Source organism: Puma concolor, chromosome A1 (assembly GCF_028749965.1).
Source record: "Puma concolor isolate L17-30 chromosome A1, mPumCon1.1.hap2, whole genome shotgun sequence".
Lineage (NCBI taxonomy): Eukaryota > Metazoa > Chordata > Mammalia > Carnivora > Felidae > Puma > Puma concolor.
In genome coordinates, this window is record NC_141667.1 from 131445969 (window position 1) to 131469913 (window position 23945).

At 45.7% G+C, this 23945-nt stretch overlaps 1 protein-coding gene across 4 annotated transcripts in view; it reads right to left on the reverse strand.

Annotated features, from left to right (window-relative positions):
- Window positions 1–23945, reverse strand: part of LOC147584477 (uncharacterized) — a 134380-nt gene that overhangs the window by 30961 nt on the left and 79474 nt on the right. Inside the window, exon 4 of one of the 4 annotated variants that reach the window (XM_086704493.1) lies at window positions 1622–10647. The exons of the other annotated variants lie outside the window; for them this stretch is intronic. Coding sequence (XP_086560619.1) covers window positions 10592–10647 — 56 coding nt within the window. The 3' untranslated portion in view covers window positions 1622–10591. Of the gene's footprint in view, window positions 1–1621; window positions 10648–23945 lie in introns of those variants that run through there. 4 annotated transcript variants of the gene reach the window in all.

Below are 23945 nucleotides of genomic sequence, written 5' to 3' on the forward strand. Positions count from 1 at the left end.
GGCTGCAAGGCTGCCTTTGAAACTCTTGTACACACAGTGGCTTTATGAGTTTAAGGTGATTAAAACGTATCAGAAAAACAAATGAATTCTGGGCTGGAGGAAGCCAAGCTCTGTTTGCTATCCTCTGGCTGAGAGACACAGTTTTCTGGGGCTTGGGCATGCCCCAACACCGCTCTCTGGTGGCTGACAAATGTTGAGACTGGACTGCGGAACCTCAGAGGCAAATCACCAGCTTGCCCAACCTTATCCACCCAGCAGCCCATCTACCCGGTAAGGACAGACCCAAGTGTTTGGACTGAGTTCTGTTTTCTGCACAGGAGCCATTAATTTATGGGTGTCTACCCAGTTGACTGTCAGTAATAGCCTGAGTCCAATCAAGGAGAGATGTCAGGTGCCATCTGGAGCTTGGAAGGCCTGGATCTAGACAGCATCCATTCTTGGTCTCAAGTCCTTCTCTTGGCCACTTGGCGTCTCAAAGTTTCTTCCTCCTCACCCTAAACACTGGCCCAATGGGCAGCAAGAACAAACCCAGGTGACGACGGTGTTTGTCCAATAGTTTGGGACCAAATGCATGGCAGAATTAGAACTGTGTCAAAATGTCACTTTTTATCTCCTCATCCCTTAGTTTCTAGCATGGTGCTGGAAATCCATAAATATCAGATGGAGAAGTGAATGAGTGTAATCAGTGCGGCCCATTCACTCCCTCCTACCTTCTCCCCCTGCTCTTAGACTGCAGCAGGCTATGGCTCTTAAAACAGCTTCCCACTCAACTACCTCCCCTATTCTCTCACTTGTAGCCCCCAGGTAACAATTTCTCTGGTTCCCCTCTGGCCTTGGTCCCAAATATCTGCTCTTGCTGTCAGAGAACTGGGCTAGGAGTCAGGAGTCTCAGCTCTGCCATCAATGAGCTCTTTGAGTCTCTCATGGCCCCATCTGTGAACTGAAATGGGGCTCTCTCTTGGCTCTAGATAGTAAGTAGGATGGGAAGGTTCCCAGCCATACTTAGGACTGTGGTATCCTGACCCAGAGTTGCAGTTCTCTGTCTCTCACTCTTTTCAGCATCAAAAGTGTTACATGTATGATGCCATATTCCTAAAGGTATAAGACAAAATCCTCCCAGAAGTATCCTCTGTTAGTTGGTGACACGTTGTTATTTTGCAGCCTTGATGTCATCCACTCCTCACACCGACTCTGGTGTTTCACAGATGCTCAGGAAGAGTGAGGATTCGAGAGGCCAAGTAACTTGTCCAAGGCCACACAGTTTGTGAACTGTAGGTTGGGATACACCATGAAGACCAAAGATTAAATGCTAGGAGAGCATTGGGAAAAGAGCAGAAAGTTTCTTCAAATGCTCAGCCTTAACATGAGCCGACCATGTGTTTTCTGTAACTCAGGGTGTGCATGTAAATGTTAAAACAGTGTTCACACTAACTAGCCATGGGAGGGTTTCACAGCTGGGTGGGGGTAAGTTCCAGCTTTGGATCCCACAGCTTCTGTTCATGTAACTCTGGGTTACAAGACTGTCAATTTCTTTGTCAATGGATCCTGTGCTCTTCCAGGGCACCAAGGTATTTTATTTTACAGCTTTACTGAAATATAGTTAACATAGGAGAAACTGGACTTAAGATGTACAATTTATTAAGTTTGGAATATGCATGCACCCGTGAAACCATTACCACAATCAAGAGAGTGAACAGATCAATCAGCCCCCAAAGTTTCCTCACACCACTTAGTAATCCCCTCCTCACCTCCCCACCCCGAGGTAATCACTGCTCAATTGTCCGTCATTTGTTTGTATTTTCTAGGATTTTATAAAAATGGCATCATACGCAGCCTGGTTTCTTTGACTCAGTAGAATTATTTTGACATTTACCCATATTGTTGACACGTATCAGGTTTATTCCTTGTGTGACCTATTTCATTTTTAAATTAACATACAGTGAAACTAACAGTTCTATGAATGTTAATACACATATAGGTTTGAGTATCCACCACCACAATCAGGATACAGAATAGGGGCACCTGAGTAGCTCAGTTGGTTGAGTGTCCAAATCTTGAAATCATCTCATGGTTGTGGGATCAAGCCCTGCATTGGGGTCTGCGCTGAGCATGGAGCTTGCTTCAGATTCTTCTTTCCCTCTCTCTCTCTGCCTCTCCCTCTCACTAAAAAATTAATAAATAAACAAAAAAGATACAAAATAAAAATTCTCTGGTGCTACCACTCTCCACCCCATGGGAACTACTGATCTAATCTCCCTCAACATAGTTTTGTCTTTCCAAGAATGTCATGTTAATGGAATCAGGCAGTGTGTACCCTTTTGAGACTGGCTGCTTTTACTCGGCGTAACGACTTAGAAATTCATCCAAATTGTGTTGTGTTCATGCCTTTCTTTTTTTTTTTTTCCTGAGTAGTTTTCGTTGCATGGATATACGAGTTTGTTTATTCATTCACTCACTGAATATTTGAATTGCTTCCAGTATTTGTCAATTACCAATGAAGCTGCTATAAACATTTGTTATCGGTACTTGTATAAACATACATCTTCATTTCTCTAGGATAAATAGCTAGGGGTAGGGTTGCTGCATCACCTAGTAAGAGTGTGTTTAACTGTAGAAAGCTGTCAAACCATTTTCCAGAGTGGTATGTCGTATTGTATTTCTATCTGCAGTGTATGAAAATTCCAGGTGTTCCATCTCCCCTACGTACTTAGTTCTGACAATATATACATTTTTATTTTAACTATCCTATCAGACACATAGTGGTATCTCATCATGGTTTTAATTTGCATATATAATATGCAAATTAAATTATATTTAATTTAATTAAATATAATGGCTTAAGCCTGTCATTTTATTTTTTGTTTTCTGTTTATTCTCTCATTTCTCATTTCTTTGTTTCCCTTCTTCTGCCTTCTGAGTTCTTTATATATTTTAGATAGGTCCTTCATCCAATATAAGATTTGCAAATACTTTGAAGTCTATGACTTGACTATCCATTTTTTCTTTTCTTTTCTTTAAGTTTATTTATTGTTCAGAGAGACAGAGAGAGAGACAGAGAGAGAGAGAGAGAGAGAGAGAGAGAGAGCACGAGTGGGGGAGGGGATGAGAGACAGAGACACAGAATTTGAAGCAGGCTCCAGGCTATGAGCTGTCGGCATACAGCCCGATGCGGGGCTTGAACTCACGAATGGTGAAATCATGACGTGACCCAAAGTCAGATGCTTAACTGACGGAGCCACCCAGGTAGCCCTTGACTATCCCTTTTCTTGATAATGTCTTTTAAAAAGTAGAAGTTTTACATTTTTTGAAGCCCAGTTGGTTAATTTTCATTTACAGATTGTGCTTTTGGTGTCATAACTAAGAAATCTTTGCTTAATCCAAAGTCACACAGATATTCTTCTATGTTTTCTTCTAAACATCTTGCAGGTTTAGCTCTTACATTTAGGTCTATTATCCATTCTGAGTTAATTTTTGTGTGTCGTGTGGGACAAGTGCATAACTTCTTCATTTTGCATGAGGATATTCAATTGTCCCTGCACCATTTGTAGAAAATATAATTGAATTGCTTTGGCACTTTTATTGAAAATCAATTGACTAAATGTAAGCATTCATTTTGGTCACCTCAATTCTGATATGTATGTGTATGTGGCATCACCAAAGTGTTTTGATTATTGTAGCAGTATACTAAGTTTTTATTTTTATTTTATTATTTTAAAAATTTTTATTGAGTTATATTTGAAATATAACATTGTGTAAATTAAAGTGTACATATTAGTTTGATACATTTATATTACAGTATGATTGTCATAACAGCATTAGCCAACACTTCTATCTGCTAATGTTTGTAATACAGTTGTGTTATGTATAATCACTGTACCATGTATTAAGTCTCTAGGATTTACTTATGTACTGGCTCCAAATTTGCAACTTAAACAACACCTCTCTCCTTTACCCACTCTCCAATCCCTGGTAGCCACCATATTACTCTATGCTTTTGCAATTTCAGTTTTTTGGATTCCACATATAAGAGATCATACAGTATTTGTCTTTCTCTGATTTATCTCATTTAGCATTATGTCCTCAAGGGCCATCCAGGTTGTTGCAAATGGCAGAATATCCTTATTTCTCATGGATGAATAGCATTCCATTGTATAAATATACCACATCTTCTTTATCCATTCTTTCATCTGTTGATGGACACTTAGTCTTTTTCTGTATCCTGGCTATTGTGAATAATGCTGCAAAGAATATTGGGGTGCAGATATCTTTTTGATATCCTGTTTTCATTTCCTCTGGATATATATGCAGAAATGGGATTGCTGGATCACATGGTAGTTCTGTTTTTAATTTTCTGAGGAACCTCCATACTGTTCTCAACAGCAGCTGAACAAGTTTAAAACCCCACCAACAATGCATGTCCTCTATGCTCTCCCCAACACTTTCTCTCCAGTCTTCTTGACGAGTGCCATTCTGACAGGTGTGAGGGCATTTCCCTGATGATGCTGAACACCTTTTGTGTGCCTGTTGGCCACTTAAATGTCATCTTTGGAAAAATGTCTATTTAGTTCCCCTGACCATGTTTTAATCGGATTTTTTTCTTGTTATTGAATTGTATGAGTTCTTTATAAATTTTGGATATTAACCTGCCTCGCCATTTTGTTGATTGTTTATTTTGCTGTGCACAAGATTTAAGTTTGATGTAGTCTCACTTGTTGGGTTTTTTTCTTTTGTTATTTGTGCTTTTGGTGTCACATCCAAAGAAATACTGTCAAGTGCAATGCTGAGAAGCTTCTTTCCTATGTTTTCTTCTAGGAGTTTTATGGCTTCAGGTCTTATGTTTGAGTCTCTGATCCATGTTAATTTTTGTGAGTGGTGTTAGGTAAGAATTCTGTTTCATTTTTCTGCATGTGGTTATCCAGTTTTCTCAATACCATTTGTTGAAGAGACTGTCCTTTCCCTACTGGATGTTCCTGGCTCCCTTTTCAAATATTAGTTGACTAGATATGTAGATGGTTAATTCTGGACTTTCTATTATGTTCCGCTGGTCGATGTGTCTATTTTTATGCCAGTAGCATACTGTTTTCATTACTGTAGCCTTACAGTATAGTTTGAAATCAGGAAGTGTGATGCCTCACTTTTGGCAGTTTTGTTCTTCTTTCTTATGATGGCTTGGATATTTTAACAGTAGCATGGATATTCTAACAGGAAGTCTTCCGATCCATGAACACGGGATGTCCTTCAATTTGTTTGTGTCTTCTCTGGTTTCTTTCAGCAAAATCTTGTAGCTTTTATTATACAGCTCTTTCACTTCCTTTGTTTAACTTATTCCTAACTATTTTATTGATTTTGATGCTATTGTGAATGGGATGGTTTTATTTCTTTTTCAAATGTTTCACTATATAGAAAAGCAACTGACTTCTGTGTATGGATTTTATACCCTGCAACTTTACTGAATTCATTGATGAGATCCAACAGTTTTTCAGTTGTCTTTTGGATATATAAAATCATATCATCAACAGATAGTGATAATTTTATGTCTTTCTTTCTGATTTGGATCCCTTTAATTTCTTTGTCTTGTCTGACTGTCTAGCTAGAACTTCTAGTACCATGTTTAACAAGAACAGTAAGACTGGGCACTCTTTTTTTTTTTAACATGCTTTATTTTATTTTTGATAAATAGAGAGACAGAGAATGAGCCAATGAGGGGCAGAGAGAGGGGGAGACAGAGGATCAGAAGTGGGCTCTGTGCTGACAGCTGAGAGCCCAATGTTAGGCTTGAACTCACAAACTGTGAGATCATACCCTGAGCTGAAGTCGGATGCTTAACCAACTGAGCCACCCAGGCTCCCCCCCCCCACCTTTTTTTTCTTATTTGAGAGAGAGAGAGAGAGAGAGAGAGAGAGTGTGTGTGTGTGTGTGTGTGTGTGTGTGTGTGTGTGTGTGTGTGTGTCTCAAGCAGGCTTAATGCCCAGGGCAGAGCCTGACAGAGGGCTCAAGTCCACAACCCTGGGATCACGATCTGAGCTGAAACCAAGAGTTGGATGTTCAACCAGCTGAGCCAACCAGGCACCTCATGTAGACACTCTTGTCTTATTCTTGATCTTACAGGAAAAGCTTTCCATTTTGCCACGTTGAGTGTAATGAGCTTGTCATATATGGCCTTTATTATGTTCAGGTATGTTCCTCCTATGTACCACAATCTGTTGAGAGTTTTTATCATGAAAGTATGTTGCATTTTGTCAAATGCCTTTTCTGCACCTATTGATTTGATCATATGGGTTTTATCTTTCATTCTACTAATGTGGTGTATAACATTTATTGGCTTGTGTATGTTGGACCATCCTTTCATCCACGGATAAATCTCACTTGGTTGAAGTGTAGAGTCCTTTTAATGGGTTATCTTTTTTCTTTTTTTTATGGCTATTTGAGAGACAGAGCATGAGCAGTGGAGGGGCAGAGAGAGGGAGAGAGAGAGAATCCTAACCAGGCTCCATGTTGTCAGCAGCAGAACCCAACGTGGGGCTCCATCTCATGAACAGAGAGATCATGACCTGAGCTGAAATCAAGAGCTGGATGCTTAAACAAGTGAGCCACCCAGGTGCCCTGTTTTAGTGAGTTCTTGAATTCAGTTTGCTAATATTTTGTTGAGAATTTTTACATCCGTTTTCACCAGGGATTTTGTCTTTATTTGTATTTGGTATCAGGGTAATGTTGGCCTCATAGGATGCGTTTGGGAGTGTTCTCTCCTCTAATTTTTAGAAAAGTTTTGAGGATTGGCATTAATTTTTCCTTGAATGTTTCATACAATTTTCCCATGAAGCCATCTGGTCTTGACATTTTCTGTGCTGGAAGGTTTGTTTTTTATTACTGATTCAACCTCCTTATTCACTATTGGTTGGGTCAGTCTTGGTAGGTTGTATGATTCTGGGAAATTATCCATTTCTTCTAGGTTATCTAATTTGTTGGTGTATAATTGTTCAAAGTAGTCTCTTATGATGCCTTGTATTTTTGTGGTGTAAGTTATTATTTCTCTTCTTTCATTTCTGATTTTACATATTTAGGTCTTCTCTTTTTCTCAGTCTTGCTAGTGATTTGTCAATTTTGTTTATCTTTTCATAGAGCCAGCTCTTTGTTTCAATGATTATTCTGTTGTTCTTCCAGTCTCCATTTCATTTATTTCCACCCTGACCTTTATTATTTCCTTTCCTCTACTAAGCTTGAGTTAATTTGCGTTTCTTTTTCTAGTTCCTTGAGGCATGAAGTTAGGTTTTTACATTTCTATTTTTTTAATCTTTGTTATTATTGTAATTTTTGAAAATGTTTACTTATTTTGGGACACCTGGGTGGCTCAGTCAGTTAAGCGTCCAACTTTGCCTCAGGTCATGATCTCATGGTTTGTGAGTTCAAGCTCCACGTCAGGCTCTGTGCTGACAGCTTGGAGCCTGGAGCCTACTTCAGATTCTGTGTCTGAATAAATAAATGTTTATTTATTTTTCGAGAGAGAGAGTGCACGCACATGTAAGCGAGGGACGGGCAGAGAGAGAAAGAGGAAGAGAGAGAGAGGGAGGGAGAGAGAGAATTCCAAGCAGTCTCCACACTGTCAGTGGCAAAGCCCAACATGGGGCTTGATCTCATGAACTGTGAGATCATGACCTGAGCCAAAATCAAGAGTCAGATGCCTAAATGACAGAGCCACCCAAACACTCCTCTAATTTCTTAATATGTGTATTTATGGCTCTACACTTCCATCTCAGAACTGCTTTTACAGCATCCCATAGCTTTTGGTAAGTTGTGTTTCTATTTTCATTTGCTTTGAGATATTCTTGGACTTCCTTTTAGATTTCTTCTTTGACCCACTGGTTATTCAAGAATGTGTTATTTAGTTTTCACATATTTGTGTAGATTTTCCAGCTTTCCTCATATTGCTGATTTCTAGTGTCATAGCACTGTGCTCAGAAAAGATACTTGATATGATTTCAATTTTCTTGAATTTCTAAGACTTGTTTTTTGTCCTATCATATGACCTATCCATGAGGATGTTCCGTGTACTTGAGAAGACAGGTCAAAACCACCACAATTCCTTGAGAATAAGGCCCATTCTCCTCCCTCTGGTACTAAGAACCTATACCAGTAATGCAAGTTGTCTTTAAGTCTCTTACCAAATTGGAGAGAAGGGAAGGGGGTTGGGTAAGTTAAAATGCCACACAATTCTACCAAGATTCAACTGTTCCCCTCCTTCCTTGATTAAACATTTCCCTGGTTGCTGTAAACTTTTAATTAATTTCTAGAGTTCCAATTAAGCTGATTCTGACAGGTTTTGCCAGTGTACTTTCTGCTTTTGTGTAGGGATGGGCTTCTGGAATTTTCAACTTCACCATTTTTTGCTTACACTACTCCTAGACCATTTACATTTAATGCAATTCTTGATATGAATGAATTTATGTCTACTATTTTATTATTTGTTTCTCTGTTGTCCTCCCTGTTTCTTTTTTCCTGCATGTTTGGGTTATTTGAATTTTTTTTAGTATTCCATTTAAATGCATCTATTGTGTTTTTAACTATCTTTTTTTAAGTGGTTGCTCTAGAGATTATGGTATACATATTTACCTTTTCAGGTCTGCTTCAAATAGACATTTTACCATCTTAAGTGGAATGTAAAACCTTACCACCATATAGATTCCTTTGTTCTCCCTTCTTTATGTTGTAGTTTTGTTCTTATATAAACATACATTGAAAGCACCATCAGAAAATGTTATAATTTTTTTAACATAAAGCATTTTTAAAAATTTTTTTGAGGGAGATAGAGCTTGCATGTGAGCAGGGAAGGGGCAGAGGGAGAGAGACAGACACTTAAGCAGGCTCCACACCCAGCACAGAGCCCAATGTGGGGCTTGAACTGACGACCCTGAGATCAAGACCTGATCCAAGATCAAGAGCCAGGAACTTAACCAACTGAGTCACCCAGGTGCCCCTCAACCATAAAATATATTTTAAAGAACCCAAGAGCAGTCAAATAATTAATAATAGAATGTTAAATTAACCCAGATTTTGCCATTTCTGTTGATCTTCCTTCATTCCTGGTATTTCAAGTGAACTTCTGGTATCATTTCCCTTCTGTTTGAAGAAGTTCTTTTAGCAATTATTTCAGAGCAGGTCTAATGTCAAGAAATTCTCTTACTCTTTTTTCATCTGAGAATGTCTTTATTTCACTTGCATTCCTGACAGATATTTTTATTGGATATAGAAGTGTGGATCTATGGTTTCTTCCTTCCAGCACTTTAAAGGTGTGATTCCATTTCCTTTTGGCCTCCACAATGAGATTTCCTTCTCTCCTTCTGATGAGAAATCTGAAGTATTTTAAATTAAATACCCTGTAAATAATATGTCTCTTTTTCTCCAAGACTGATATTACTTATATATTATTTATGATATATTTATATATTATATATTATATTATAATAATATATAGCATTATGTGTTATATATACATATATATATATATATATATATATATATATATATATATATACACACACACACACACATATATATAATGAATTTTCTTAGGAAACTGCCAAAATGTTTTCCAAAGTAGTTGTATCATTTCATATTCTTGCCATCAGTTTAGGAGCATTCCAGTTGCCCCATGTCATCACCAACACTTGGCATAGTTGGGTAAGTTAAAGCTTTTCCATTTAGCTTTCTTAGTAGATGTGTCATGGTATTTCATTGTGGTTTAATTTGCATGTATTTAATAACTAATGATGTTGAGCACTTTTCATGTGCTAACTTGCCATCTGTATTTTCTTTGGTGAAATGTCCTTTCAAATCTTCTGGCCATTTAAAAAAACGTGTTATCAGGGCGTCTGGGTGGCTCAGTCGGTTAAGCGTCCGACTTCGGCTCAGGTCATGATCTCGCGGTCCGTGAGTTCAAGCCCCGCTTCGGGCTCTGTGCTGACAGCTCAGAGCCTGGAGCCTGTTTCAGATTCTGTGTCTCCCTCTCTCTCTGACCCTCCCCCATTCATGCTCTGTCTCTCCCTGTCTCAAAAATAAATAAATGTTAAAAAGAAATTTAAGGGGCGCCTGGGTGGCTCAGTGGGTTAAGCGTCTGACTTCGGCTCAGGACATGATCTCGCGGCCCCTGAGTTCGAGCCCCGCGTCGGGCTCTGTGCTGATAGCTCAGAGCCTGGAGCCTGTTTCAGATTCTGTGTCTCCCTCTCTCTCTGACTCTCCCCTGTTCATGTTCTGTCTCTCCCTGTCTCAAAAATAAACGTTAAAAAAAATTTTTTTTTAATTAAAAAAAAAATAAATAAATAAACGTGTTATCTTCTCATTATTGAGTTGTAAGCATTCTTTATATACAGGAGTCCCCCCTTTTTTGTAGGGGATACATTTCAAGACCCCAGTGGGTGCTTAAAATTGTGGATGGTACCACACCCTGTAGTTTTTTCCTATCCACACATACCTACGATGAGATTTAATTTATAAATTAGGCACAGAAAGAGATTAACAACAATAATAAATTAGAACAATTATAAAAGTATACTGTAATAACAGTCATGTGAACATGGTATCTCTCTCTCAAAATATCTTATTGTACTGTACTCACCATTTTTCTTTTTGTGATGATATGAGATGATAAAATGCCTATGTGATAAGATAAAGTGAGGTGAATGATATAGGTATTGTAACACAGCTGTAAACTATGAATGATACATCAGAAGGAGGATTATCTGCTTCTGGACCACACTTGACCACAGGTGACTGAAAACACAGAAAGCAAAACTACCGATAAGGGTTGACTACTTTATACACAAGTTCGTTTTTGGATATATGAGTAATACGTGATTTATGCATATTTTCTCCCATTGTGTAGCCACCACATTTCATTCACTTCTGTTTGGCTTCCCCTCCAAACTCTGCCTGGTTTCATTCCCTGTATTTTCCACTGATACCATCCTGCTTCATCTCTCCTGGATCATCCTCCTACTCCATAATCTTCTTGCTTTCGCACTTGCTTAAAGTGTTAGACTGGACTATAGTCCAGTCTGCAAACAGGAGCCAGTGAACATTTAAAGATGCACACTGGATATTTTCACTTCCATGTACCACATTGTTCAAAGGCCCTCCATTCCCTTCACATCAAGCCCAAGCTTCTGACAGAGGGCCCCAAATACCTCATCTCAGCTGACCCCTGTTGATCTTCCTGTCCCCATCTTCTAGCATTTTCCTCCTTATCCGCCATGCTGCAGCCACAATGATCTTTCCCCTCAAACACACAGCTTATTCTTGTCCTGAGACCTTTACACTATTCTCTCTGCCTGGACCAAATCTAAAGTTTGCACACCAAATCTAAACTGGCTACCTCCATACTGTCTGACACCATGCCATTTTATTTCTCTGCAGAATAGTTATCATATGATAACTTATATGATACTCTCCCCATTGTTTATTACCTGCCTCCACTAGAATAGGAATTTCATGACAGCAGGAACTTTGTCTTCTTTGCTTCCATATCCCTAGTGCCTAGAGCCATGCCTGGCACATCCTATAGGTTCAAACATTCTTGTTGAATGTCTGAACCAAATCATCTACCTCTGTACCTGGCACCTGGCCATAATGTCAATGTTTGCTGTCTGAATTTGTCAAGTAATCCATCCCCATAGCACCAGTGGTCAAAAAGCATTCCTGAGCTAGAAAAGAGAGAGAAAAGGTACACATGCAGGAAAATGACCAGAGAAAGTTTTCACAAAAGCCTAAAAGAGAAGATCAATTCCTCTAGAAGTGTTTTGGGCACTTTGAGACACAGTTGCTGTGTTCCTGGCTCTTACAAGGGCTTCCACCCAGGGGCAGCCTAATCTTGGTTGCTGGGGCTGTTAGGCCCACACAGAATGCTCATAAGGCAATTGTGCAGTGGCAGGCGCAGCCCAAAGGCCTTTACAAGGCCTGCTTCTCAAAGAAATTAGACTCTTTGACTTCCTCTGATGTTACTCTGCTCCTATACTTCTTGGCGTCTGCAACTTGATTTTCCCATCCCACAATCCTCAGGCTGGTGGGTCAGCCCTCCCATGAACTGAGGATAGCTCTTTGCTCCCACCCTCTCTCAGGCCATGTGGCACCAGGCCTGATGGATGAGCATGGCTCCTAGGGTACACGGGAAGTTTTAACACACAGTGCCACCAATTTCTTCTCTTCATGGACTCTCCCATTGGCCTCAATACTCCCTGAAGGTCTGGTAGGTAAGTGGTCTGAGGAGTCTCTGTGAAGAGCTTACATTGTTCTGATGAATCAAGATGGCTGCCAAGGCCGTTCCTGGAGCATGGTGAGGAGCTGCTTTCTTGAGGACAAGGCCCTCTCTGAATCCTAAGAGAATAGCAGTCACTCACACTGTCTTGGCCTGAGAGAAGATTCCATGGGGTCAAGACCCCTGCCTGGACTTCCAGGCACCAGGTGAGGCTTCAGCCTTCTATGTAACCAAGAGTAAACAAATTCTGATTAACCTTCTTATCTGAAGTGGAGACTCCAGATGCCAGGGACATTGGTGGGCAGGGTTCACTGGTGAAAGTTACCCTCTTTTTTTATTTTTTTGTGGCAGGCACTTCTGGGAAGTGGCTGCCCAGGGTGTGGCTCTGTTTGTGGACTTCGTGCCTCAGGGGCAGCACAAGGCCCTTTCACTCCTCTGTCTACTGGAAATCTCACCCAGAACTCCAACTTGGTCCCTATGTCCTGAGGCCCTGGCCTGGAGCTCAGGAGGGAATGAGTCCAGAGGAGGATGAATCAGAGGAGCCACATAGCTGCTCAAGGGCTCTCTCTGATTTTGTTCTGTTGACATGCTACCACCTCCATTCCAGAATGGATTGGATAGTTGAAGCAGGAATTTTGTCTCAGGATGACTCTTCCTCTTTTTTTTTTTTTTTCAATTTTTTTTTTTAACATTTTATTTATTTTTGAGACAGAGAGAGACAGAGCATGAACGGGGGAGGGGTAGAGAGAGATGGAGACACAGAATCGGAAGCAGGTTCCAGGCTCCAAGCCATCAGCCCAGAGCCTGACGCAGGGCTCGAACCCACGGACCGCAAGATCGTGACCTGAGCTGAAGTCGGACGCTCAACCGACTGAGCCACACAGGCGCCCCGACTCTTCCTCTTTTTAGAGTGCCCAGGGCATTGCCTCATCGCAGCCTATCCCTTGGCCCTCATTCCCAGGCTAAATCCTCTGTGGGACCCAAGGGGTTTGTTCTGGGAGAAACTGAGGGCCTGCCAGGGCCCACCTGGGTAGACATGTGTTCAGTACAGGACGCGAGCCTTTCTGGGCCATGATGCCAGCACAGGGTGGGAGGGTGGATAGATGACAGAGTCCTTGTTCTCTGGTCTCTGTCAGTAGTCATCTTAGAAAATGCCATCTCAAGGGGTGCCTGGGTGGCTCAGTTGGTTGAGCATCTGATTTTGGCTTAGGTCATGATCTCACGGTTCATGAGTTCGAGCCCTGCGTCGGGCTCTATGCTGACAGGTCACAGCCTGGAGGCTGCTTCAGATTCTGTGTCTCCCTCTGTCTCTGCTCCTCCCCTGCTCACACTCTCTCTCTCAAAAATAAATAAAACTTAAAAAAAATGGAAAAAGATTAAAAAAAAAAAAAAAGGAAGAAAAGAAAATGCCATCTCTGTCTTTGCCTATTCAAAGGCTACTGACCAGGAAGCAGGTGCTTCGTTTACGAGGTGACACCTGCCTGTCTGCCTTAGCCAAAGTCCATCCTCAATTCCTGCTCCTGTCCTTTAAACCTGCATTGACCTTTCTTCCTCCCCTACATCATTACACCTCCTTTCCCAAAAAGAGGGGTAGGGAGGGTCTGTCTGTTAGCCAGCAGGGGGCGCTGCTGCCACAGGGTCAGAGCTTCCAGGGGTGGGAGCTAGGGTAGCCCAACCACTAAATCCTAGGAAGGCAAATGGACCTCAGGGTAGACTCTGGTCCTGCTAGACAGCAGCAGGATTATGGTTTGATAGACACGCCCCATCCAGCAGTGGAGGCACCCTTATCCAGCCTTCCCTGCCTGTCATGCCCACACACCCAGTGTCCAAAGGGCAGGGCCCAGGAGTCTTGGTGTATTTATTGCTTCAGGTTCTAGCTATGGTCACTGGTGACCTGGACAACCCGACCTGGAAAGGCTATGGCCTTTTTAACCTCTTGCCCTACTCTCTTTAGTTCCTCAGACTTATAACCCTCAGTTCCTCAGACTTATAACCTAGACAAAACCAAGGCCCAGAGTCTGGCCTTGGCCCCAGTTACAGGCATACAAACTACATTATTAGAGTGGGGGGCCTCTCTACACTTTTCCCAGAATGTGTAATTATGGAGACCCTCAGAAGGGTACTGCTTCAACCCGTCCCACATCCCAGCCATCCCCAAATCCTGTCCTCTGATCCTGATCTCAGGTAGGTCCACTTCTCTCAGTTATGGCCATAGCCCTAATCTGCATAGATCAAAGGAGCTGCATCTTGTCCACTGCCCTGCCTCCAGTACACTGCAGGGTCCCGGGCCAGGGTGAAGCAAGTCAGTGCCTGGGGTGCCAAACTTAAGGAGGCACTCACTCTCAGGGTCATGCAAGTATAGAGTTGGCCCCTGAAAGTGACCGCCTCCTTATGTTTTGTGGCCTAAGAGACTATTTCCCTCATCTTAGTCCATCCTGGTGTGCCCCATGCTTCATCCTTCATGGCCGTCATGGCAAGTTTTCTAGAGCATAGGTCACTCCCAGCTACCCTCACAGGGCCTGCCCTAGAATTTACTTTAACAAACATCTGACGACAGATCCTGGTTCTCTAGAAGGAGTGGAGCCAAAGGTCCTTCCCTGAGGATCCCCTGTCTGCCAGGATAAAGTCCAGACTACTGAGTACATTTGTGCTTCTTTGTGGTATGGTCCCCACTGGCTGGTCCAGCGTCCTGGTCCAGCGTCAGCTCCTGAGGCAGCCACGTGAAGCCATACTGCAGGCAGAATCTGTCCTGCACCTCTGAGCCTCCAAGCTTTTCCTTGGGCTGTTCCTGCATCCTGGAATGCCCTCTCTCATGGTTAGCCTATTAAACTGACTCATCCTTCAAGGCCCTGATGAATGGCCCATCTTCAGAGCAGCTATCTGTGGACCCTGCTAAGATCAGTAGCTCCTGTCTCAAAACCAATCTCTGCCCCTTTGTCCACTGCTCCAGGTATCACACACATCTGTCATTCTGCAATCAGCAGTGTACATACTAAGTGCCTACTGTTTGTGAAGAGTGTGCTGGGTGCCGGGGAGGTGGTTCTGACTATAATACTTGTATCCTCTACCCTAGGAGAACATCCAGCTTAGTGGTGGGAACCACAGCTGCTCACTTCTAAATCCCCTGCAAGGCCAGCACAGGCACAGGGCTGAGCAACATTCCATGACCTTCAGAGGCCCTCAAGTCTTCAGCCTTCTGGAGGTACTGCTCCACCAAAAGCAAAGTCATACATGTGCCCTCCAGCCCTTGTGAAAAGCCATCTCCAACATTCATAAGGGTTCTCCAGGAAGGGAGAATGCCTTTGTTTACTGGGGTGTAGAAAGCTCCTTTTCACAGCACACGCTTGTCCATTTTGCCCCTGAGTATGGACGCAGCAACATTTAATGTTGGCTATCCGACACAGTGACACACTCACTGTGGCTTGTCATGGGCCAAACCAGAGAGCAGACAGTCATGCTTTCTCCTGGTCTGTCCAGGCAGGTCAGTCTCTGCTGACTCTTCATTGCTCCTGCCAGTCAGCTGGTCAGTCAACACATGCTTTCCTGAGGACACGTTCAGAGAAAGCCCTGGAACCTTTCACACCTAGCTGAGGTCCTATCTAAGTTGAGGTCCTTTGTGGACCTACCTTTTAAGAGAGCAAATGGCACCCACCTATTGTTAACAGCCCTTTCCCCTTGTTCTGTGGCTGGCTGGCCCTTGTCACTGGACCCCCAATCTCTCAGCAGGGCTTAGAGGGCACAGGTCAATAAGGTAATGGGGAGCAGAGATCTCCATGGAAGGACAGAACCAGACAGAAATGACCACAGCGCTGCTCAGGAAAGCAACATCCCTCCCTTCTTCCTCCCTATGGGGCACCCAAGACTTCCTGTGGAAATTGTCTCATTGCCAAGACCATCTCAGGGAAAGTGTGCACACTGCTGAGACGATCTGAATACATCATCCATCCATCCATCCACTGCCCATCCATCTCCATCCACACCACAATGGTTCACAGGGCATCTGCTATGCTCAGCCAAGGCTGGAACCCGGGGCTACTGGAGTGAACAGGATAGAGCACCCACTGGGCCACCCTGTTCTTTTGACTCATGCCCTACTTTCCTTACGTAAATATACCTATAACTCAGCACTTGCTGAGTCCAAACCACAGAGACACATTCCTGTTATCTTATAGCTTGAGCTACACTGACTTTCTGAAACATGACCTCAAATGGAGCCCAGTACAGACACTCTGAAAACCAGGTCCTCTTATGTCAAATTTTTTGGTGAGGATGAGGGTTTGGCTCCATGTCTTAAAGACACTATTTGGACTGGGCAGAAGACCAGCAATGGGTCCAGCCTTGGGCAACAGAAGGAGCAGACAATAACGTATTGGTCTGGAGCTCACTAAACTGCTACCATGGTTGCCGGCCCCCATAGGGGGACCCCCCTCTCTGTCCTGAGCTTTATTCCCAGGGCAGCCCCTGGAGTTGGGATTCCCAGGATGAGTCATGATGGCCACCAGGGGCTGTGCTCAGAGCACAGGCTCCACTGTTGCAGCATTTGGAGTTTCCCTGGCTCTCTCCCAGACTCGAGGTCGCAAAAGCAAGAATTTAGGTGACACTACCCACCCAGACTCCAGGCATTACTTTGGTCTGAAAAGGCCAGGGAGGGTCCTGGACTCTGTCTCACCATTCCAAACTTCCATCCTTCCTGGCTCAGATCCAGGCCCAACCCACAATCATCCCTGGCCTGAGCTGCAAGCTCTGGTGAGGGAAGGAAGTGGCTGACCCTCACAGCCAGCATTCCTCTGTGATGACTACAGTCTGCTCAATGCCCAACCACCCCATCCAGAGGGCAGTTCTCAGGGGGACTCCACCCACCACAAAGGGGCTTAGGCCTCTCCTACAGAGTGAGAACTCCTTTACCTGGGGACGTCAACAGGACCTGACAGGGGTAGGGAGCCAGGAGAGATGGGCCCAGAGATCCCCTGGGAACAGGTCAGACGGCCACAAGGCCCGCCCTAGATACCTCTCACTCCATTTCTTCACTCACACAAAAAGCACCAAGACCCTCCCTGTGCTTAATCTTGTTCTAGACCTTGGAGATCCAGCAGGTTGCACTAGGCAGGCAGGGCTGCACCCTCCAGTCATGTAGGAAAAATCCTCCAATAAATAAATAAATTAAGTCCACAAAGGGGATAATTTCAGCAATGATAAGAGCTATGATGACAATAAAACGAGACGTGATATACAATGAGTGATACTATTGGGGAGCTCAGCCGTTTGAGGGGGCCTCCGGATTCCTCAGCCTCCACCTGCCTGTGCACAGTCCCGCCCACCCCTGCATGTACAGCCCGTCACATACCCCCACTCCACCCCTTCTGTGGGAACACCACCTGGGTGGGGGCTGGGGCAGGTGCATTCAGGTGGGGCTTTTCCGGGACCGGTTTTCCCCAGCTCCTCTTGGAACTTCCAGAGGGCTACTGACCCGCGATACTGGACGGGCGCCCGTCCCCCGCCCCACGCCGCCGCGCGAACCTCAGCGTTCCCGGCGCGGTTCCCGGAAACTCCTCGGTTTCCCTCTGGCCGCGGAGTTTGCAAGAAACCGAAACCCAGGCCCCGCCCCTCTGGCGCAGCCCCGCAGAACTCTGCGTGGGGGCTGGGGCCCGCGCGGGTGGGCCGGTCCCAATTGGGCGGCCCGGCCGGCCCCTCCCCCACCCTCAAAGCCTGGCAAGTAGCCTCTGCCCAGCTGCTGAGCACACCCACGCCTCCCACTGGAAAGCTTCGAGTGCAACTGGAGTCGCTGGGGCTGCATCCGTCCGCGGAGTGCCCCAGCGGGGGTGCGCAACGCGGCCTTCCCCTGCAGCAGCATAGAGGTGGGCGCCATTTCTGTGCGCCTACTGTGTACTCGCCAACCAGAGGGGCGAGAAGGAAGGGCTGGGGCGTTTACAAAGAGCTCTGCCCCTCCGAGTGTTACTAGCTTCAACGCCGGGTGGGGGAGGGAGTGATAATGGACACAGAGCAGTTCAGCAGCTTGCCGGAGCTCACACAGCCTGGAGCTGCGGAGCCGGCTGAAAACCCTTAGCCCGCAGCTGGAGGCTGGGCAAGGGAGGAGAAGGAAGTGCCCTGGGCTGCGGCAGGTGAGCCGCCTGGCACCGGCAGGGCAGCCAGCTGGGGAGGGGGTGGGGCGGTCCCAGGCAGCCACCCGGGCGGCACGGCTGGGAGGCTTTGCGTTTCTCCGCCCTCCCTCCCTTTCCAGGAAGCCGGCCAGCCTGGAGCCAGCCGTTTACCCCGACTCACCCCCAGCCGGGCCGAGCAGGAATGTGGAAGTTAGCCTGTAGGGCTTGTGCCCTCTCCCCTGCACGCACGCACACACACACTCTATATTAGGCTGGGGCAGCGAGAGCGTGGGTCACCTGGAGGCGAGGGGCTCCAGATCAGGACTCGGCTTCCCTAGGGCGAAATAGGGGTGCTGATGCCGCCAGAAAAGCCTACGACCCTGCCAGGGGCAATCTAGGCGAAAGACAGTGGGCCCAGGCGGTACTGCGGGACCCATTCGTGTGGGGGGCGGGGAGGTTGCTGTTCCCATGCAGAGTCACTGTGGGACGTGGCCTCCAGGCCTGGCCTCAGAGCACCCTCCCCACCCCCGGCCCCGTCCCGGGCCCCACGGGGGCGGATGGGGAGCTGAGGCCTCTTTCCTCCCAACCCAGTGTTTATAAGAAATGAAACTGCACAGGGCATCAGCGGCAGCCCACACTGACACCCGCTCCTCCTCCGAGGTTCCGGAAGAGTCCACAGCGCCGGATTGATTACTGGCCCACTCTTCCATCGCAGGACCCCCTAGCTGCAGCCAGCTGCAGCCTCCCACTCTGTATTTATGATTTTTGTAAGAGCACAACGCTTATTCTGCTGTGTCATGCAGCCTTTTTGCCAGATCCGTGAGAGGGGAGGGGCTAGTCTTGAGCCAAACCTGGAGTTGGCCCAGAGCAGGAGTGCAAATTCATATTTGTTGAATGAATTCAGAAATGACTTTCTTCCAACTAGGCTCCTTTCAGGATGGGTGATGATGGCTGGATTCTACAAGCGTATGGATGCTTTCTGATGATTTTATGCCTGACTTGTGCTCTGCACTTCACAGTTTAGGACTGCCTGCCTCCCAGGTTTGCTGTGAAAATAGAGATGATAGCTGAAAGAGATTCTGAGCATCTCAGAAAGGCCTCCCTTTGCATCTGGAAGGCTGGAATGGAAGGCATGCTTGAGGTTCATTTGCTTTGGGGACTCTGGTTTTCTCCCTGGGTAGCATGCCGAACTGGGGCCCTGGATTCCCCTAGTCTCAAAAACCTGGCTAAAGCCTGACTGGGTCTGACTGGGTCCTGAGCTTTAGAACTAACTGGAACAACCCCCTTGCCTTCCCCCCTCCGCCCCAGGTGGTGAACATTGTGTTTCTGAGAGCCTAAGGGAGGGGGCTAAGGACAGGATTGGTCAAGGGGAAGAGCCTCCTACAGGGGTAATCTTGTCGCCTCCGCCTCTGTCGCTATTGCAGAAATCACCTCAAAGGAGGCCCTGCCAGCCTAGAAAATTCCAAGGCCTAATACAGTGAAATTTACCCTTATTAAGTAATGGTATAGATGGGAGGCATTCTGTGAGTGAGACCAGAGCTAACCCCCATCTAACACCATGTGCAGGTGTGAGGAACCTATTCAGGTCACTTGCAGAAAAATGCAGACTTGGTTTCCTAAAGGTGATAAGTGCAGAAAAGGCAACAGGAAAGTTAAGGACCAGGGGATTCTGAGGAGGGGAAGGACTTTCGTTTGGTAGCTTTGGTAGTACTTCATAGAGGACCAGATATTTGCTCTGAGCCTTAAAATGGAGACTGACACTGAAGTGTGTTAGGTGGGGAGGGGAAGGGGGAGAAATGAGGTGGAGGAGGGAGGAGAGAGTGTTGTCAAATATCAGAGTAAGAGAGAGATGAGCAAATGGAAGAAGCAGAGACATGAGAAAACTACAGAATAGAAATGCAGTGAAAAGTTCATGCATTATTGTTAATACGTGTCATTTGACTAATGTTTTACAATTAAGAAAGTTTGACAGTATATCTAATTTCCTCTTCATAATAATTGCACATGGACAGAATGTCTCTTTTTTGTTTTTTAAGTTTACATTTTTGAGACAGAGCATGCTGGAGTGGGAGAGGGGCAGAGAGAGGGGAAGAGAATCCCAAGCAGGCTCTGCGCTGTCAGCAAGGAGCCTGATGAGTGGCTCTGTCCCCCAAACCATGAGATCATGACTAGAACTGAAATCGAGAGTCAGTCCCTTAAGGAACTAAGCCACCCAGGTGCCCCAGAGTATCTTTTTTACAGATGACAAACCTGAGGCCCAAAGAGGGATGGTAACTTACCTAGGGTCACACCAGTGGCAAAAGAACAGGAACCCAGGCTTTCAGACCCAAATCCTATATTCTTCCCACTGACCTCTCGTTACTGCCAAGGATAGGAGAGCTGTGGGAGATAAGGCTGGAATAGGACCCCTGGGACCAGAGTGAGCAGCAACTCGAATGTGGGGCTGAAGAGTCTGGGGAAGCTCAGAAGCTCCTGGTGGACATGAATGTTGGGAGGTCAACAAAATTAGGTGGATCATTGTAGTGCAGAGTTGCCTAGAGGGGCAGGCCTGACAGGGAGGGAGACCCAAGGGGAAGCTGTGGTAACAACAGTCTGGTCCTGGAATGTGAAAACACGTAGATGCAGGGAAGGAAGACCCAGAGGACCAGGTGAGGCAAAGAGGGGAGGAGGACAGGAAAGACTTCTCCTGGGAAGGAGCTGGAATTAAGAAGAGAGAAAGCTGCTGGGGGCAGTGTAGATATGGGAGGCCAAGAGTTCTGTTTGTGTATGTGTTAATCTGTGGTGGACTGGATTGTAGTGGAGTGCCCAGAAGGTTGTATTTGGAGGTCACCTGCCCAGAGGGGATGGCTGGAATGACAGAAGATGAGTATTTTGAGTCAAAGAGGAGAAAAGGGCTAGCCCTGAATTACTAAGAAAAACCTAGGGAAGACTCTGTTTTGCTTAGCATCATAGGGAATGTGTGATACATTTTAGAATGGTACTCAAAGCGTAGTTACAACAAAAACTTGGGGTACTTAAATGGTATAGTTTTACTTCACTGATTTGTAGTATAGCACCCACAATCATGATAAGCAGATTCTTACAGGCTTCAAGATAAAATAAAAGTTAAAAAAAAAAGTCAAAGAGCCCTTCAAAGATGTAAAGGACAATTTCATCAGTAAATTCTAGACACTGGGGAATTTATCCTAAGCAAAAAAATTATTGATGTGGGCAGAGATTTAATTATACAGTGTTGTTTGTATTAGGAAAATATGGAGGGACACCTGTGGGGCTCATTCGGTTGAGTGTCCAACTCTTAATTTCGGCTCAGATCATGATCTCATGGTTCATGACTTTGAGCCCTGCATTAGGCTCCATGCTGACCATGCAGAGCCTGCTTAGGATTCTCTCTCTCTCTCTCTCTCTCTCTCTCTCTCTCTCTCTCTCAAAATGAATAAAATTTAAAAAGTTAAAAAAAAAAAGGAAAAAATGGAAATAACCTAAATGTCCTCTATTAGGAGATTAATGGATAAATTTTTATTTATCCTTATTAGAAAATAATATATACCCACTACAAATTATATTGCAGAAGTACATTTCATGACATGGAAAGATATAGATCCACATACACCTGATTATCTGTGAATTAAAATAAAATTGTTTTAAAGCACTTTTTACAGTTTCCTAATACCTTTAAAAGGGTCATTTTGGTAAATTTCAGACACAACCTGAGATGCAAACTTCCTTTCCCTGATCTCATTTTGAATTTTCCAGTGGCCATATCAGGTTCTTAGGGACAGGACAAGCATCTGCACAGAAAACAGACTTCACAAGTCAGGAGCCACTTGCTTTCAGCTCTTCTTGTTCAGCTCTTGATCTCTGTAGTGGGTTCCCACTCCATCTGTCACTTAAAGCACCCCAATCCTTCTTCCCCTTCCCCAGCTTCAGCATCTTCCATTTTTCCATTTTGCTTAATACCAGTTAGGCTCATTCTTCCGAGCTCCTTCTGCCTCTTTGCCTCTCCCACCTGCTGCACCCACCACTATCTGGGAGATGGCTCTGACCCATTCTTATTGGTCTCTTGGGAACCAAGCTTGGTGTTAGTCACAGCATGAGATTCTGGTGCACCAGAATTGGATCAAGCCAACCTTTCCTCCGTAGGAGGGAGGCAGGAGAGTGACTGATGGGTGCAATACTACATCAATGTCTATTTATAGCTTGCACCACTGCAACTGGGTGCTGCTGTGGAGGGGGAGCTGGGTGAGAGTGACACAACTAGCCCTGCCAGGACAAGCAATTTACTTCTGAGCTAGCAGCTTTGGGGAGGTGAAGGAAGGAATCTGCTGGGCCAGAGTTCTGGATGGAAAACTGAGCTCAGCCTCTAGGAGTACAAGTGGGGCAAGGTCTACTTGAAAGCACAAGAGTTAAGAAACTGCCTTTCCCAAGGGACTGGGACCTGGGCTCCCCAACTCTTTGGCCAGATCATGGCTTTGTCCATCCCTAAGCAATTCCACGTTCCTCCCCCCTCCGCCCCCCACTGCCTAGAACCTGTCTGGTCCAAGTGGAGACAACATCAATGCTACTACTAAGGAGCTCCCATGTAAGGGCCATGGGAGGCTGTGGAGGTGGCTGAAGGCAGGAGTGCAAGGAGGAAAAGGCTCCCTGAGCCCTTCTCCAAATCAGCAGTCCGAGTTTCTCTGAAACACTTCTTTATCCTAAGGTCAGCTGTAGGGCAGTCCCAAGGATGTAGACCCAGGACAGGGAGAGGTGCCTCTCTGTCACAGTTAGGTTCTGGGTAGGGACCTCAAAAGCAGCATCTGCTGCCCAGGTGGGGGGCATGGTGCTTTACAGACATCATTTCTATGTCACCGTAAACCAGCAAAATAGGGTTTCTTGTTATTTTCTAGTTGAGGAGATTGAGGTTTCCAGCCGTGCCAACAGCAGCAGCCAAACTGGGATTTCCTCTCCTTCGGTGGCCCCAGGCAGCACCCCAGGCAGAGTAGGCTTTCCCTTAATTCCCCAAGGCAGGTGAGTGACCAGGACGTGGGTCACCCCTCAAGAAGGCGTAGTATGAGGGCCGAAACCCTTCCTTCATTAGCAGGCTTGAGGAACCAGGCTAGTTTACGGGGATTCAATCCCAGTGTGTCCACTCTGAAGAAGACGGCAGGTGTCCGGGTGACCTCCTCACCTGCTTTCAAAAGATAGACGTTCCCAGGGAGAGGAGGGTGAGGAGATGGCCACAGGAGCCAGCAGTCTGGAAGAATGCGGAGTGAGGGGAGCAACTGCGGGCCGGGGGCGTTCGGCTTTCCTGGACAGCTTTCTCCCGGGCGAACCGGTGTGTGGGGGGGGGGGGGGGGGGTGGGAGCGGACAGGGCGGGCCCGCGGTCGCCCCAGGGCGGCGGCGCCGGGCCGGAGGGGGTGGGGAGGAGCAGCCGCCCTGTACTTCCCCTTCGCCGCTAGCTCTACAACAGCCTGATTTCCCCGAAATGATGGGGCGGCGCTGGCCAATAGGCGCCCTCGCGGCTCTTTAGGAGGCGGGGCTGGGCTTGGGTTGGGGGAATCCCGCTAAGTGTTTAGATTTCTCGCCGGCGCCGCTGCCCCGGCAGAGCGCGCCACTCCTTCGT